The sequence below is a fragment of the Drepanopeziza brunnea genome (genome assembly GCF_022702325.1).
Source record: "Drepanopeziza brunnea f. sp. 'multigermtubi' strain 214-2 chromosome Unknown ctg16, whole genome shotgun sequence".
Taxonomy (NCBI): domain Eukaryota; kingdom Fungi; phylum Ascomycota; class Leotiomycetes; order Helotiales; family Drepanopezizaceae; genus Drepanopeziza; species Drepanopeziza brunnea.
In genome coordinates this window covers 1083837-1096666 of record NW_027094079.1, presented here as the reverse complement: position 1 = coordinate 1096666, position 12830 = coordinate 1083837, and the positions used below count along the sequence as shown (strand labels likewise).

At 51.2% G+C, this 12830-nt stretch overlaps 5 protein-coding genes across 5 annotated transcripts; 3 read left to right on the top strand and 2 right to left on the bottom strand.

Annotated features, from left to right (window-relative positions):
• Window positions 1-532: 532 nt before the first annotated feature.
• On the top strand, window positions 533-1173 carry L3040_008594 (uncharacterized protein; the record flags this gene model as incomplete). The annotated part of the gene is made up of 3 exons (XM_007296084.1): window positions 533-715; window positions 768-913; window positions 981-1173. The coding sequence occupies 3 exons, from the start codon at window positions 533-535 to the stop codon at window positions 1171-1173; spliced, it is 522 nt and encodes a 173-aa protein (XP_007296146.1).
• A 43-nt stretch (window positions 1174-1216) lies between these two features.
• On the bottom strand, window positions 1217-2067 carry L3040_008593 (uncharacterized protein; the record flags this gene model as incomplete). The annotated part of the gene is made up of 6 exons (XM_007296085.2): window positions 1217-1307; window positions 1367-1400; window positions 1448-1484; window positions 1541-1685; window positions 1766-1839; window positions 1897-2067. 6 exons carry the CDS (start codon window positions 2065-2067, stop codon window positions 1217-1219), a joined length of 552 nt encoding a protein of 183 aa, XP_007296147.2.
• A 285-nt stretch (window positions 2068-2352) lies between these two features.
• L3040_008592 (uncharacterized protein) lies at window positions 2353-4005 on the top strand (the record flags this gene model as incomplete). The annotated part of the gene is made up of 5 exons (XM_007296086.2): window positions 2353-2598; window positions 2648-2698; window positions 2747-3260; window positions 3322-3359; window positions 3412-4005. 5 exons carry the CDS (start codon window positions 2353-2355, stop codon window positions 4003-4005), a joined length of 1443 nt encoding a protein of 480 aa, XP_007296148.2.
• Window positions 4006-8111: 4106 nt separating this feature from the next.
• Window positions 8112-9582, bottom strand: L3040_008591 (uncharacterized protein; the record flags this gene model as incomplete). The annotated part of the gene is made up of 4 exons (XM_007296087.1): window positions 8112-8671; window positions 8724-9259; window positions 9364-9496; window positions 9561-9582. 4 exons carry the CDS (start codon window positions 9580-9582, stop codon window positions 8112-8114), a joined length of 1251 nt encoding a protein of 416 aa, XP_007296149.1.
• Window positions 9583-11145: 1563 nt separating this feature from the next.
• On the top strand, window positions 11146-12557 carry L3040_008590 (uncharacterized protein; the record flags this gene model as incomplete). The annotated part of the gene is made up of 4 exons (XM_007296088.1): window positions 11146-11406; window positions 11464-12093; window positions 12178-12368; window positions 12509-12557. 4 exons carry the CDS (start codon window positions 11146-11148, stop codon window positions 12555-12557), a joined length of 1131 nt encoding a protein of 376 aa, XP_007296150.1.
• Between the last annotated feature and the right edge of the window lie 273 nt (window positions 12558-12830).

Genomic DNA, 12830 nt, shown 5'->3' with positions numbered 1-12830 from the left:
TCTCCTGTACCAATCTTCACCTCACGTTCTTGGACGACCGATCTGCTGCTCTTGGCTTGCACACCCTGGGCATCTGTATACAAGGCCTTAACTGTTAGCGTATATCTCATTTATTATGTGGGATTTTTTTTGCCTGTTGGAATGATTGCTCGTGGGATATCTAGGTGCATTGTACAAGGCATCTTCGAATGGGCGTTGAACTTTCTTTTTTATGGATAGTGGGATTGTGCAAGAAAATCTTCCACTTCCATGCCCCCCTCCCCCCGGCGCTAGGTTGACATTATGCATGAGGCAGACGGATAAGGACACTAATACTCCCAATGCCATCATGATTCACTCTAACATTGCTTACCTGTATCGTCCTTCGAAGAAATAAATATCACACTCCAGTAGTTAATATTCTCGTCAACAGCCTCGTGACGAGGCTGAGCCGCGCTAAGATAGTAGGTCTTATCTATTGAGTTTTTCTAATATTCCGCTTATTCGTATTGCAACACGGCTATTCGAAGCACATCTTCCTGCAACATACAAAATGCGGACGGTGCCAAACATAATCGTCACCGGCACACCAGGTGTAGGCAAGACCACACACTGTGAAACTCTCGCCCAAAGCACCGGCCTCAAGCACCTCTCTGTCAACAACGTTGTCAAAGAACGCGGCTGCCACGATGGCTACGATGAGGAGTTCAAGAGCTGGATTGTGGACGAAGATAAGGTGAGAACCTCCTACGCGGGAAATTCGTGGCCTACGAGGCTGACATCTGTAGTTACTGGATGCAATAGAAGACGAGGTCAAGCAGGGAGGATACATTATCGATTGGCATGCTTGCGACTTATTCCCCAAGAGCTGGATTGATCTTGTTGTTGTGCTGCGTGTAGACTCGACGCTTCTCTATGACAGATTGAAAGCTAGGTTCGTCTTCGCCTCTCATATTCAGATGGGGAAATGCATCTGGGGAAAGATGCTGACATGGAGACAGAGACTACCCCGAAGCCAAACTGCAAGAGAATCTTGACTCGGAAATCATGCAGGTCCTGTTGCAGGAAGCGCGCGACTCGTACGACCATGAGATAGTAGTCGAGCTCACGAGCAACACAAGCGATGAGATGGAGAGCAATATCGAACGACTGGAGGGCTGGATTAAGCAGTGGATGAAGGACAATGCGCAGTAGATTCTTCTATGCTTTCGTTTGAGCTTTCTGTGTGATGGCGGGTCTAGGATTCTTGCAGCCACTTGCTAAGCTTGGAGAGGGCTTTGGAGCGGTGCGAGATCTTGTTCTTGGCGGCTTTGTCCATCTCGGCATACCTACACAATCAAAATTCAGCCTTTTCTTGGGAGAAAAAGCGAAAGGGAGGGGAACTTACGTCTGGCCCTCGTACTCGAATATGGGATCCCAACCTATACCTGATCAGCCCTGGTATTGAGGAATAGGTTCGCTGACTTACCGAAGTTTGTTGGACCTCTTGCTGGTACGATCTTACCCTAAGGGGTATTAGAACGGACGGTTGGAAAGAGGGGAAGAGGGGAAGAGGTCGTACATCCGTTTTGCCTTGGAAGATGATGGGTTCATGGTCCGGGCCTTCGCAGTAGGCAAAGGTGCAGACTGCTTGAGCGGATTTATCTGGGTAGGCGAGGAGGAGGTTGTTGAGTCCTTCGTGGCCGAGGGCGTCTAGGAACCACTTGCTATAGAATCAGAGCGTCAACTCCAATTCGTCCTTCAGACCACAAGTGACTTGAAAGCGAAGACTGTGACTGTGACATACATGTACGGTCCAGGGAGCTCTTTCAGGGCATTGAAGCACAAGCAGGTATCTTCAACCAGGACTGGACCATTGACCTGGACTGTATTAGTAAAGGATGGCAGTACTTGAGATAGGGTTGAGGACTAGCTTACGGCTGCTGCTGCTCTTCGGCATTTGTCTGCTGAGACCTCTTCGATCGTGCCTTGGATCTCGACCAAATCCAGTGCCTGGCTTTGAAGATTGACAGTATCTCCAAGAATAGCTTTGACTTCTGCAAGCTTGTTCTTGTTGCCAGTGATGAAGTTGAGTTGCTTGGGAGCCATGGTAAGGGGAGGGAGATTTGGTGGAGGTTGCTTGGTCAGAGAAAATGTGATCGGCCAGACTAGTTTGCTCTGGATTGGTTTGTTTGGTTTGGTTTAGTAGGCTGATGGAGAATTGGAAAAAGTCCCTATTATAGCACTTGATGGACAACAACGGTAGAAGAAGTTGATCATCCTGGGGGTCGTCGAGAATACCGAATCGCTTGCAGAACTGGACCGTGCAGCCCCTCCCAAAAGGCCAACCTCGTCTCCCAATGATTGTAAGCATCATAACATCACAACATAAACATGTCGACCAACTTCTATGACACAGCTCAAGACCCGAACCTGGTCTCGCAAGGGCTGTTCTACCAACTATGGCAGGCTGTACCCATCTCGCCTATAATTCTAGCCACCCTCTTACTCGGGCCCCTGATCATCTTCTTGACTGCTTCTCTTTTGCTCATCGGCGGTGTTGAAAAGCCTGAAGACGAGAGTGAACGGGACGTTTGGATGCTGCCCTTCCAACCAGTTCCATGGCGCATCCTGGAGAGTGTGAGATTTGACCCCGATTCAGGGGAGCGTGACAATCCTGACATTTCAGTTCTTTGGCATTCCCAAGAGAGTTGAATTGAGATATCAAGAAGCTCTAGAGGTAAACCATTCTATCGTACAACAGAAACTCGTAGCTAATATCAGATAGGAGCTAAATTCTTGCTCCAAATACCTGCTGGATGAGCCTCACATGACCAAAATAATAAAAAACCTCGTTCAAAACTTGGAGCGCAACACGCCCCAAATGATCTCTTTCGTAGATAGCCCCATCGACCTCCAACCCTGGGAACGATACGCCGAAGCCCGCTTCATCTCCCTCTCCGAAACTGAACTCAATCTCACCTCTCTCCTGCGTGACATGATAGGTCACACTGCAGTGCCTGCTGTTTTCGGTCACGCACTTATCGAAAAGTATCCTAGTATCTTGCACGATGTTCGGGATATGGACGCCGGGAGAAGTTATCTTTTGAGGAAATTGCCAGCTTGGCTGCCGTGGCCTGCCGTTATTCAAGCGCACATGGCCAGGCTTAAGGTGTGGAAGTGTTTGGATGATCACCAGAAAGCTGTTGATGCTGCGGTTTCTGAGGAGGATATTGAGGGCTCGTGGGGAGATCTTGGTGATGTTAGTGAATTTATCATGAAGAGGAATGAGGTTTACAGGAGTAATATTCCCCCTCTAGGCAGAATTTCCAATTTCTGAGTCTAAACATTGATGTCGTACAGGATATGGCATTGAAGTTAAAGAAAGAGCGGAAATCAGCGTAAGCCACCAAAGTCTCCAAATTCTGCATGATTTAATGCTGATTATTGCAGGTCCTCTGGTCCCTAGCAGCAAACTCTGCCCTGATTTCGTACTGGCAAATCCACCATATCCTCACCATTCCAGGCCTCGTTGACCGTATCCGAGCCGAAATTACTCCCTACGCCAGCGTGGCCAAACCATTCTCCATCGGCACTATCTTTGAAGCGCCGAAACTCAAGTTGGACTACGACAGCCTCCTAGCGAGATGCCCGCTACTCAAGTCTACATTTTTAGAGACTCTGAGACTGGTGGATGAGCAGTGGGGATTACGAAAGAGCTTTCTAGGGGATGTGAAACCTGTCGACAATATAACGTTTCCAGAGAAGTTCAATCCAGATAGATACCTCGACAGTCTCCCTGAGGAAAGGAAGGGGAGTATCACGTCTGCTGGAAGTCTTGATTCCTCGTTACAGAAAAGCAATCGGTTCGTGGAGATAGAGTGCCTTGCATTCGTTGCTGCAATCCTGGTGTTCTGGGATATCACACCCGCAGATAAGAGTACTGGCTGGACCATACCTGAAAAACAGAGGCTAGGTGGGATCGCTGCACCGGCGAGCGAGACGAGGGTAAGGATAAAGAGGAGAAAGTTTGAATGGGTAGAATGATGGGACAGTTGACTATTCAGAGCAAGCAATGTCTTTTATCATCCAATGTTACAACCGCGGAGTTATCTTGCATTTCATACTATTCCCATACGTTTGGATGTGCACCGTGGGTTCCAACGTGCCCGCCCTCATCGTCTCCCCGACTTCACTCTTCATTCTATTCATCCAAAAACCACCCGCCAACTCAGACCGTGAAAAACATTGCCTTTGCAGCTACCAAGGTATGACACCAACAAAACGATATACCTCGTCGCCTTCTGCGAAATGAGTAACACGCAACAATGCAACACGCAGACTTATCTATACGGCCCGAGTCCAGACCTTCCTTTGTTGTACTTCACACGTACTGATCACACTCCCTCCCTCCAACACATCCAACACTATCCAAACAGCAACATTTCTTTTACGACTCGGCAACATCAACCGTCCCTCCCGCCTCATCTGCAATTACAACCCTCCACAGCTACGACTCACCGGGACGCGCGTGCCATTTCCACTGCACAGACCAATCCTTCTCTCAGCACCCGCAGTACCTATGGACAGCGTAGTAAGTAAGCCCGGCTGGCCGCACAACACAAACCCAGCAAGCGAGAGGTATCCCGAAGTCCGTCCGTCCGTCTGTCTGTCTGTCTGTCTCTCTCTCTCTCCCTGGCGCCTCCCCCCCGCCGCCCGAAAAAAGGGAAAGCCAAGCATCCCGTAGCCAGCAGAGCGAGCAGAGCTTCTCCGACTCTTCACCACACGTCCCTGGATTCAAACCAACTCGCTCCAAGAGGGGGTATCTATCTATCTATCTATCGAGTGAAGTGCGCGCGTACCCGATCACCGACACGTTGCCATCGCGAGCGGCCTGCTTCTGCCAGGCCAGGAGTGCTAGTGCTAGATGCGCGTTGAGGGCCGAGTAGCTACTGTTTGGTCTTCTTTGGGATATCGTGTACCCCCTCTGCCCTGTACTCTGTCCCCTACTTATACCCTATCACCCCCCTCCTGCAGAAGAGGGAAGGCTGTATTCGCTGCCTTTCTGCGCAACTACAGCGTGGGTAATAAATAGTAGGTAGGTAGGTAGGTAGGTATAGGCTCCGAACCGAGAAGAACACAGCAGCCGCGTTGCTGTGACGTGAACCACCGGTTGGTGACCTGCTTGGTGGCCAGCGACAGTGACTGATCTCGTCTTCTCCGGGTGCTAGACATAGGCGAGGTAGGTAGGTAGGTAGGTAGGTTAGCTAGCTAGGTAGGTATACGGGCAAGATCCCTATCGGAGCCGCGCGATAGCTACTGGACTGTAGCTGCTGGGAAGTGAAGCCCTCTCGCTGGTGAGGATGCCGCTTGTACCGGTAGATGGGTACCTAGATGAGTACATGATGGGTGGTCCTGGCTCGCTTAAATACTGCAAAAGAAAGAGAGTAAACAAAACCAAAACCCCCAAAAAAAAGGGGGCAAATCCACCTCGATATTCGGAAATTCTCCCTCAAAGTCGGTATCTGTGGCTCCTGCAACCTTCGGTGGAGGAGAAAGAGGGACATCCAGCTGGGGGTTCCTCGCAAAAAAAACAAAGCCATGTTTACGCCTCGGTATTTTCGCAGCCGAAACATAGTAGTAGAGAGAGATACCGCTAAACACATTCATTCATTCACTCACTCGGCCCTACCCGCGCCTTGCTGAAAGTCACAGAGAGAGCGCCGACTCGCCAGCAGAGAGCCAATTCGCTCACCACGCATCATGATAGGTATGCACCCTCGCGGCGCAGACACACCCGCCGCCGACTCACTGTGGCCTCCCTCGTCGGGCATGAAAGAGGAGAAACCACAGACAGACATTCGGAATGGTGGTGTCGAGGTCTACGATCTGCGCCTCATCCCCTCGGGCTTCGCTTGTGTGTATTTCGGAGACCTCTCCTTATTTATATGTATATATATATATGTGTGTGTATATATATATGTGTGTGTGTGTGTGTGTGTGTGTGTATATATACACGCCCCGTCTTCCAAGCCGCCCCACGTGTCGCCGAGATGCACCGAGTCAGAGCCATGCGCAGAGAAGGTTAAGGTTTCGTCCTCCTCCTCCTCCCCCTCCTCCTCCTCCTCCTCCTCCGCGTCGACGACGTCAGATAATAATAGGTACCTACGTTGAGAGATGCTGCGCTGGATTGGCTCTCCGTGACGTCGGTGCCAATTGCGGTATCTACGCGAGGGGGTGGGGAAGGGGAGGGGGTAGAGGGTCCACCCCCCCCATTGCCATGGCCCGTTCGCATGTGCTGTACTGTACCGGCACCAATCATCAAGATCAAGGATGCGGGGTGGGGGAAGAGAGAGAGAGAGAGGGGGGGAAAGGGGTCACTACAGTACAGGTACCTACCGGTAGTCCGAGAGGGGAAGGATGTGCGTGTGTGAAAGATCGACTGCAGCATTTACTCTACCGGTACCGGTACAGGCGCTCTTACCTCCTCCTCGCCGTTGGACATGGCGTAGGCTCCGGTGTAGCGGCGGCCATAAGTAGATCTCGAGGTAGGTACGGTACGATACGGTAGGGTAGGTAAACGACGGTGTTGGTGTCGCAGAGGGATCTATCAAGGGGGGACGGTTACAAGAAAGGTAACTCCGTCAGTCAGTAAGGGACGCTGTATATATAGAACGGAATAGAATAGAATACAGAGTACGGTATCTATCTCTATCCGACCTCGCCTGATGGAACAGCTTCCCCGCAGCGTTGATCCCCTACTGTAGAGGGCTCTACCGGGTCATCTCCCCCTGAAAAGCCTCCTGTTCCGGAAATAGGGCCATGCCGTTGACGCGTACGTACATCATCATCATCATCATCATCTAGTACCAATACTATCCCATCCCATTATCGCTACCGTGATCATCTCTCACTCCTCGTTATGGTTGCAAACCGCGTGCACCTGCGATCCCGATGCCCACACGGACCAGCGGTAGTTGCGCACAGCGTGTTTTCTCTGGCTCCCGTGCTCTCGATAACCGCAGTCTAGTACAAAGATAGATAGATAGATAGATAGATAGGCGGAAGAAAGCCCATTGTCCCCATCGAGAGACATGTCAAGAGCCGAGACGAAACAGACAAACAAGCTCGGGCGGGTCAGAGCCCCAAAAAGGTCTAGGAACGAGGGCGTGCATGACGTAGGGTTAGTCCGGCTTCCAACCAGAGCCCAAGTCTGTCGACAAGCAGATACCGGTATACCAACCTATATCTGTGCGTGCAGTTATCTATGTATATAACTTAGATATATATAATATACAAATACCTACCTACATACCGATCTAGGCCCGCATCTGCCAGCGCAAGAGCAAGAAGTAGAAGTAAGGAGGTCCTTATGCGTGCAGTAACCCGTGGGTGGCGCGGCACGAGGGGAGCCCATCCAGAGTAGATAAGGGGGAATCAGGCCAGGCCAGGCCGGCGCCCCCATCCCTTTTCCCTTCCCCTTACCTACTCTTGGCCAGGCGGGACTCACTATCAGGTACTGTAAGAAGAGCAATCTCTACTTGCCCGTACCATTTCATGTGCCGCGCCGACCGGCCTGCGCGTTTTGTTTACTTCTTAGCGATAAGGGGAAGCCGTCGCCGTCTTACCGAGAGAAGTACGGAGTAGTCACATCACAGCTGTAAGGGGGGTTCCTTTGCTACGTAGGAGGCTGTGGGAACGCAAGGCGGAAGGGGGAAGGGGGTATCAGAAGAAGAAAGAATGCTAGCCTCCATGCATGTATGCCATACCTGCATACTTCATGCACTGACTGGGTCTTGCGTCGGCGATGGCTTTCAGCCGCCACGTAGTACAGTCTTCCGCGGACTGATTGCGAGGCATTGTTCGATCACACCCGAGATCTGACCTATGAATGCATGTCAATGTGGCCACCGGCAGAGAGGCCCTAAGAGCCACCCAACGACCTGGTCGCCGTCACCGGTTCATGGGCCACTTCTGCAGCAGAACTACTGATCCTGAGTGGCCGGGAAGAGGCCATATAGGGAGCGCACTTAGAAATGAAAAAAATCAGATTCTTTTGGCCATCTATTATGCTGCCCCATCGGAGCAAGATTTACCGAACCAGCCCGAAATTTCCCAAGCTCGACAAACAGCGATCTCGCTCCAAGATCTCTCTACTCTTCGGTCTTTCTCTTCTTCGCCAAGGTCATCTTTTCATCAGAGTCCACAATCATGTTGTCGTTGATGTCCTCGACCTTCTCGTGGGAAGCCACAACCTCGGTGCCGGCAACCGTTGGGAAGGGAGTCAGGACTTTGGTGATGTCGCCCCACCAGTTCTCCCCGAATCGCTTGTACCAATCGACTGTGATCTTCATGCCCTCCGCGAAACTGGTCTTCTGCTCCCAGCCGAGCTGGCGGAGCTTGGTTCCGTCCACGGCGTATCGGTGGTCGTTGAAGGGACGATCGATCGTGTGCTTGACCCACTTGTGGAGCTCTTCCTGGGTTGAGTGGGGGATGTCAAGGTAGGTGAGGAGCTTAGAGCACAGGGTCAGATTAGAGATCTCATCGTAGGATCCAACGTTGTAGATTTGGCCCATTTGGCCCTTGTGTAGAATAGTGTCGAAGGCATCTGCGGCATCTCCCGCGAAGAGGTATCGTCTTGTGGGGGTGCCATCGCCGTGCAAGACTACGGGTTGTTTACGGTGAAGCAACAAGCTGAATTTTGGGATGATCTCTGCGGCGGGGTTAGCACGAGTCGCCTTAGCTAGGCCGGACGAGAAACCTACTCTCGGGATATTGGTGGGGTCCATAGACGTTGTTGCTGCGCACAATAATCACGGGCAGCTTGAAACTCTTCTGATAAGAGTGGACCAGCATCTCTGCCGCGGCCTTGGAAGCCGCGTATGGGTTGGTCGGGGCCAAGATGCTGGTCTCCAACAGATCGTCGTCATCATCTCTGACCTCTCCGTAGACCTCATCTGTGGAGATGTGGATGAACTTCTTGATGCCGACCTTCTTTGCGCTCTCCAACAGGACGTGTGTACCGTATACATTGGTGTGGGTGAAGGCATACGAGTTCCCGAAGCTCAAATCGACGTGGGACTGAGCAGCGAAGTGGAAAATGGTATCGATGTTGTGACGGGTCAGGCAGTCCATGACCTCAGAGGGGTTGGTGATGTCTCCATGGTAGAAGGTAAAGTTGCGCTTGTCGTTGAGAGCGCGGGTGTTGTTCAAGGAAGCGCAGTAATCGAGCTTGTCGAAAGAGACAATGTTGTATGCATTGGGATAGGTCAGGGTCAAATGTCGTACAAGCCAGCATGCACTGTCGCGATGGCGGTCGCAGTCAGCATCATGCACATTGTCCGTCTTTGGGTCCGTCTCGTCTGTTGATAAGGCTGGTTTGGTGTCCGGGCATCTTGAACTCACATGAAGCCTGCTCCGCCTGTGATCATAATATTCTTGACACCCGGCAGCGGCTCGAACTTGGTGCTGCCAGTCAAGACCGGGGCGTCTTTCCAGACGCCAAAGTCTTCAAAGAACTTGTTTTGCTCTGCGCTCGCTGTCCAATGGTCAATGTCGCATCTTTACGGTGGTAGGAAGCATCCTAGGCTCAGCGATCGTACCTTGAGCTCCATTGGCAGCCATGATGAAGGATTGGGTTGTTGCACTTGATTAGAGAATGAGCACAGAGGAAACCCAGAGCAGAGGGAGAAAGGGGAGGGGCTCTGGGAGGTCGTAGATAGGTGGAGTTGATGAGTTGGAGAGAGTTGACAGAACAGGCACTTTAGGAATTAATGAAAATGGATTCCACAAAAAGGGGGGGGCTTTTGTGCTATCACTCTTTCACCGCTCAAATTTCGCTGGAAAGTCCTTAGTTCGGGCGCCGTAAGCGAGACAGAGGGTTATCAGTGTGGGCCTTGTTGTTTTCTTTTCTTTTCTTTTTTTTTTTTGACAGTTGTACCGGTATGTCTCGCAGCAGTGATGATCAACGCGTCGAGTCTGTTGTGGACCGGAGTCTGGTCGAGTACATCTGCATTTATATACCGGTAGTGTAGGAATGGGTAGAATCCCAGAACAGGATTCATTTTCATTTCAGGCCGCAGATGAAATCCAGCTGCACATCACGAATTACCGAGTGGAGGGAAGGGAGGCTGATGAAGGGACATGGATGGGAATAGGGCTGTAGGACTAGGTATACGGTGTACCGAGTAAGGAGCAAACGCCTACGTACTACGTAGTACGTACTACGACTATTACGGAGTATGTTACTTTTTATTGCCGTTCCTCTTGGTTGATCTATTTTTGGTGGCACGAGTTGGGATCAATCATAATCCGTGGGTAGTTACAACTAGTACCGTGGGATGTGTAACAGATGAAAACTCGTGTTGAAGTGATCGGTGATCAGGGGTCAGGGGTCAAAATCCAGCATGAAATGATGTCTTGATTGGATTAACCTAATGTAAAGCAAAGGCTTTTGCTGTACGAAGTGCTCCGTAAGTGGTTTTGTCGGTTTTGGTTCTTTCTTTCTGGCGTTGAGCGTCTCTCTCTCTCTCTCTATCGCAATGCCTCGCCGACCCTCTCTACCCTCGCTACCCTCTCTACCCTCAGGCTCTCCCTCTCTCTCCCTACTCCCTCTACTATCAGACTGAGAATGCATCACTGTGAATCCTGCTTCCTGACTAGCAGCCAAGATTGATACAGAAATTCAACTATAGACCCCAATTTGGCTTTCCAGGCGTTTGATTTGCTCTCCGGTTATCCCTTGCGCGCGTTGCAAATCTCCAAAGCCCAGCCCCATGTCGCGACCCTGGCCCTGGCCCTGGCCTTTTCCCTTACTCCCTATTACCGTGCTGTCCGTATACCTTCACTACAACTCTTCCACGAACACAAATTTTCTACAACATACATACATACGTGAACACACTCACACTTCCACATACCGACCGGTACAAGCACCTATTTACGTACATACGTACATACGTATTTCGTATTTCGTATACTCACTTTCGTTCGTTCGTCTGTCTGTTCAATCACTCACTTTATTGACTATTTCACCCCCCCCCCCAAGTCCCGCCCGCCCTACGTGCCCTGTCATCCCCTGACCCAACCTCACTCTCGCCACGCCCATCTTTGGGCATTGAGTCCTTTTCTATCCCTCCAAACCCCCAAAACCCCCAAAACCTAAACCCCAAACCCCATTCAACAACCATGGCAGAACGATCCGCAGACCGCGCTCCCTCGGTGAGCTCTTCTGTCACCGAGGCCGATTCTTTTGACGGCCAAGAGAAGAATGGCGAGGCCAGTTTCGTCAAGTTGAAGACCCCGGAGGAGATGGAAATCGGCGACGATGTCGAGCGTGCAGAACTTCTGCCAAACCAAGAGCCAGCGCCCGCCGCGCAGCCCAAGGAGGCCTCGACGAGACAGGCCGTGGTGTGGATGGTTGTGAACACACTGGCGACAATTGGAATTGTATGTTTCCCAGAACCCGGGGGAAAAGCCTCAGCATTCTAACATCCACCTTTGCAGGTCTTCACAAATAAAGCCATCTTCTCCGATCCTTCACTCAAGCTAGTTCAGCTTACCTTCGCGGCCTTCCACTTCTTCATAACATGGCTCACGCTCTTCACAATCTCGCGGCCGCGATTCGCATACTTCGTACCCCGAAAGGTCGCTATCAAGGAGATCATACCTCTCGCAATCGCCATGTCGCTGAACGTCATCTTGCCTAACCTCTCCTTGGCCTTCTCAACCGTCACATTCTACCAGGTGGCGCGGATCCTGCTCACACCCATGGTAGCGCTTATGAACTTCGTACTTTACAGAGCCACACTTCCCCGAATGGCCATCTACGCCTTGATTCCAGCCTGCGCCGGTGTCGGAATGGTATCCTACTACGATTCTCTGCCCAGCGCTGATGCCAGTGTGAAGACCACCAGCACGTTGGGGGTTATTTTCGCATTCACGGGCATCTTCGCCAGCTCATTGTACACGGTGTGGATTGCCAGCTACCACAAGAAGCTACAGATGAACAGCATGCAACTGCTCTTCAACCAAGCCCCACTGGCCGCTTTCATGCTCCTCTACGTGATCCCATTCGTGGACACTTTCCCCACGTGGACTGAAGTGCCTGTAAACCGATGGGTCATGATCCTGTTTGTAAGTTGCCTTTCCCTCCAGACCGATTCAAATTGTCCTGAAGCTTCGTGGAGATGTGTTCAGCAGCTAACTTACTTTATCCAGTCCGGCTTCTTCGCGATGGTAATCAACATCTCTCAATTCTTCATCATCGCCCAGACAGGTCCTGTATCCAGCACAGTCGTAGGGCATGTCAAGACTTGTTCCATTGTCGCCTTGGGATGGATGTCATCAGGCCGAGCCGTGGGCGACAAATCCATCATTGGCGTTTTCATCGCCATTGGGGGAATAATTGGGTAAGTTCTTGCATCGCGACTTCCAAGCAAACTCTCACTCTCTCCTATCCCCGTGGACACCCCGGTGTCGATTCCACCTATTTGCCAAGACCTCCGTTTTGAAGATACTTGACTGCGAATCCGCTAACACAGTCCTCTAGCTACTCCGTGGTAATGCTTAAGCACAAAGCCCAACAAGCCAAATCATGAATTTGCGGTACCTGTTTGATAATTCATCACGAAATAGGCTTTGGGCGGCCATCGGTCGGGCAGTTTGGCTCCACTGTCAAACTAGCGAAGTTTCACAACGGACCGGGGGGGAAAACCTAGCGTGCGTCGTCTTTTGCGTTACGTGTCCTTTCCATCCGTAGCGAGGAATTTAGATCGCCGACCAGGGCCCCTGTCATCTCTTGAGAATCTTGGGGAATTTTACCAGGGGGTAAAATGATCGGCGTTCAATCTGTTTAGAAATGGGTCGGAATT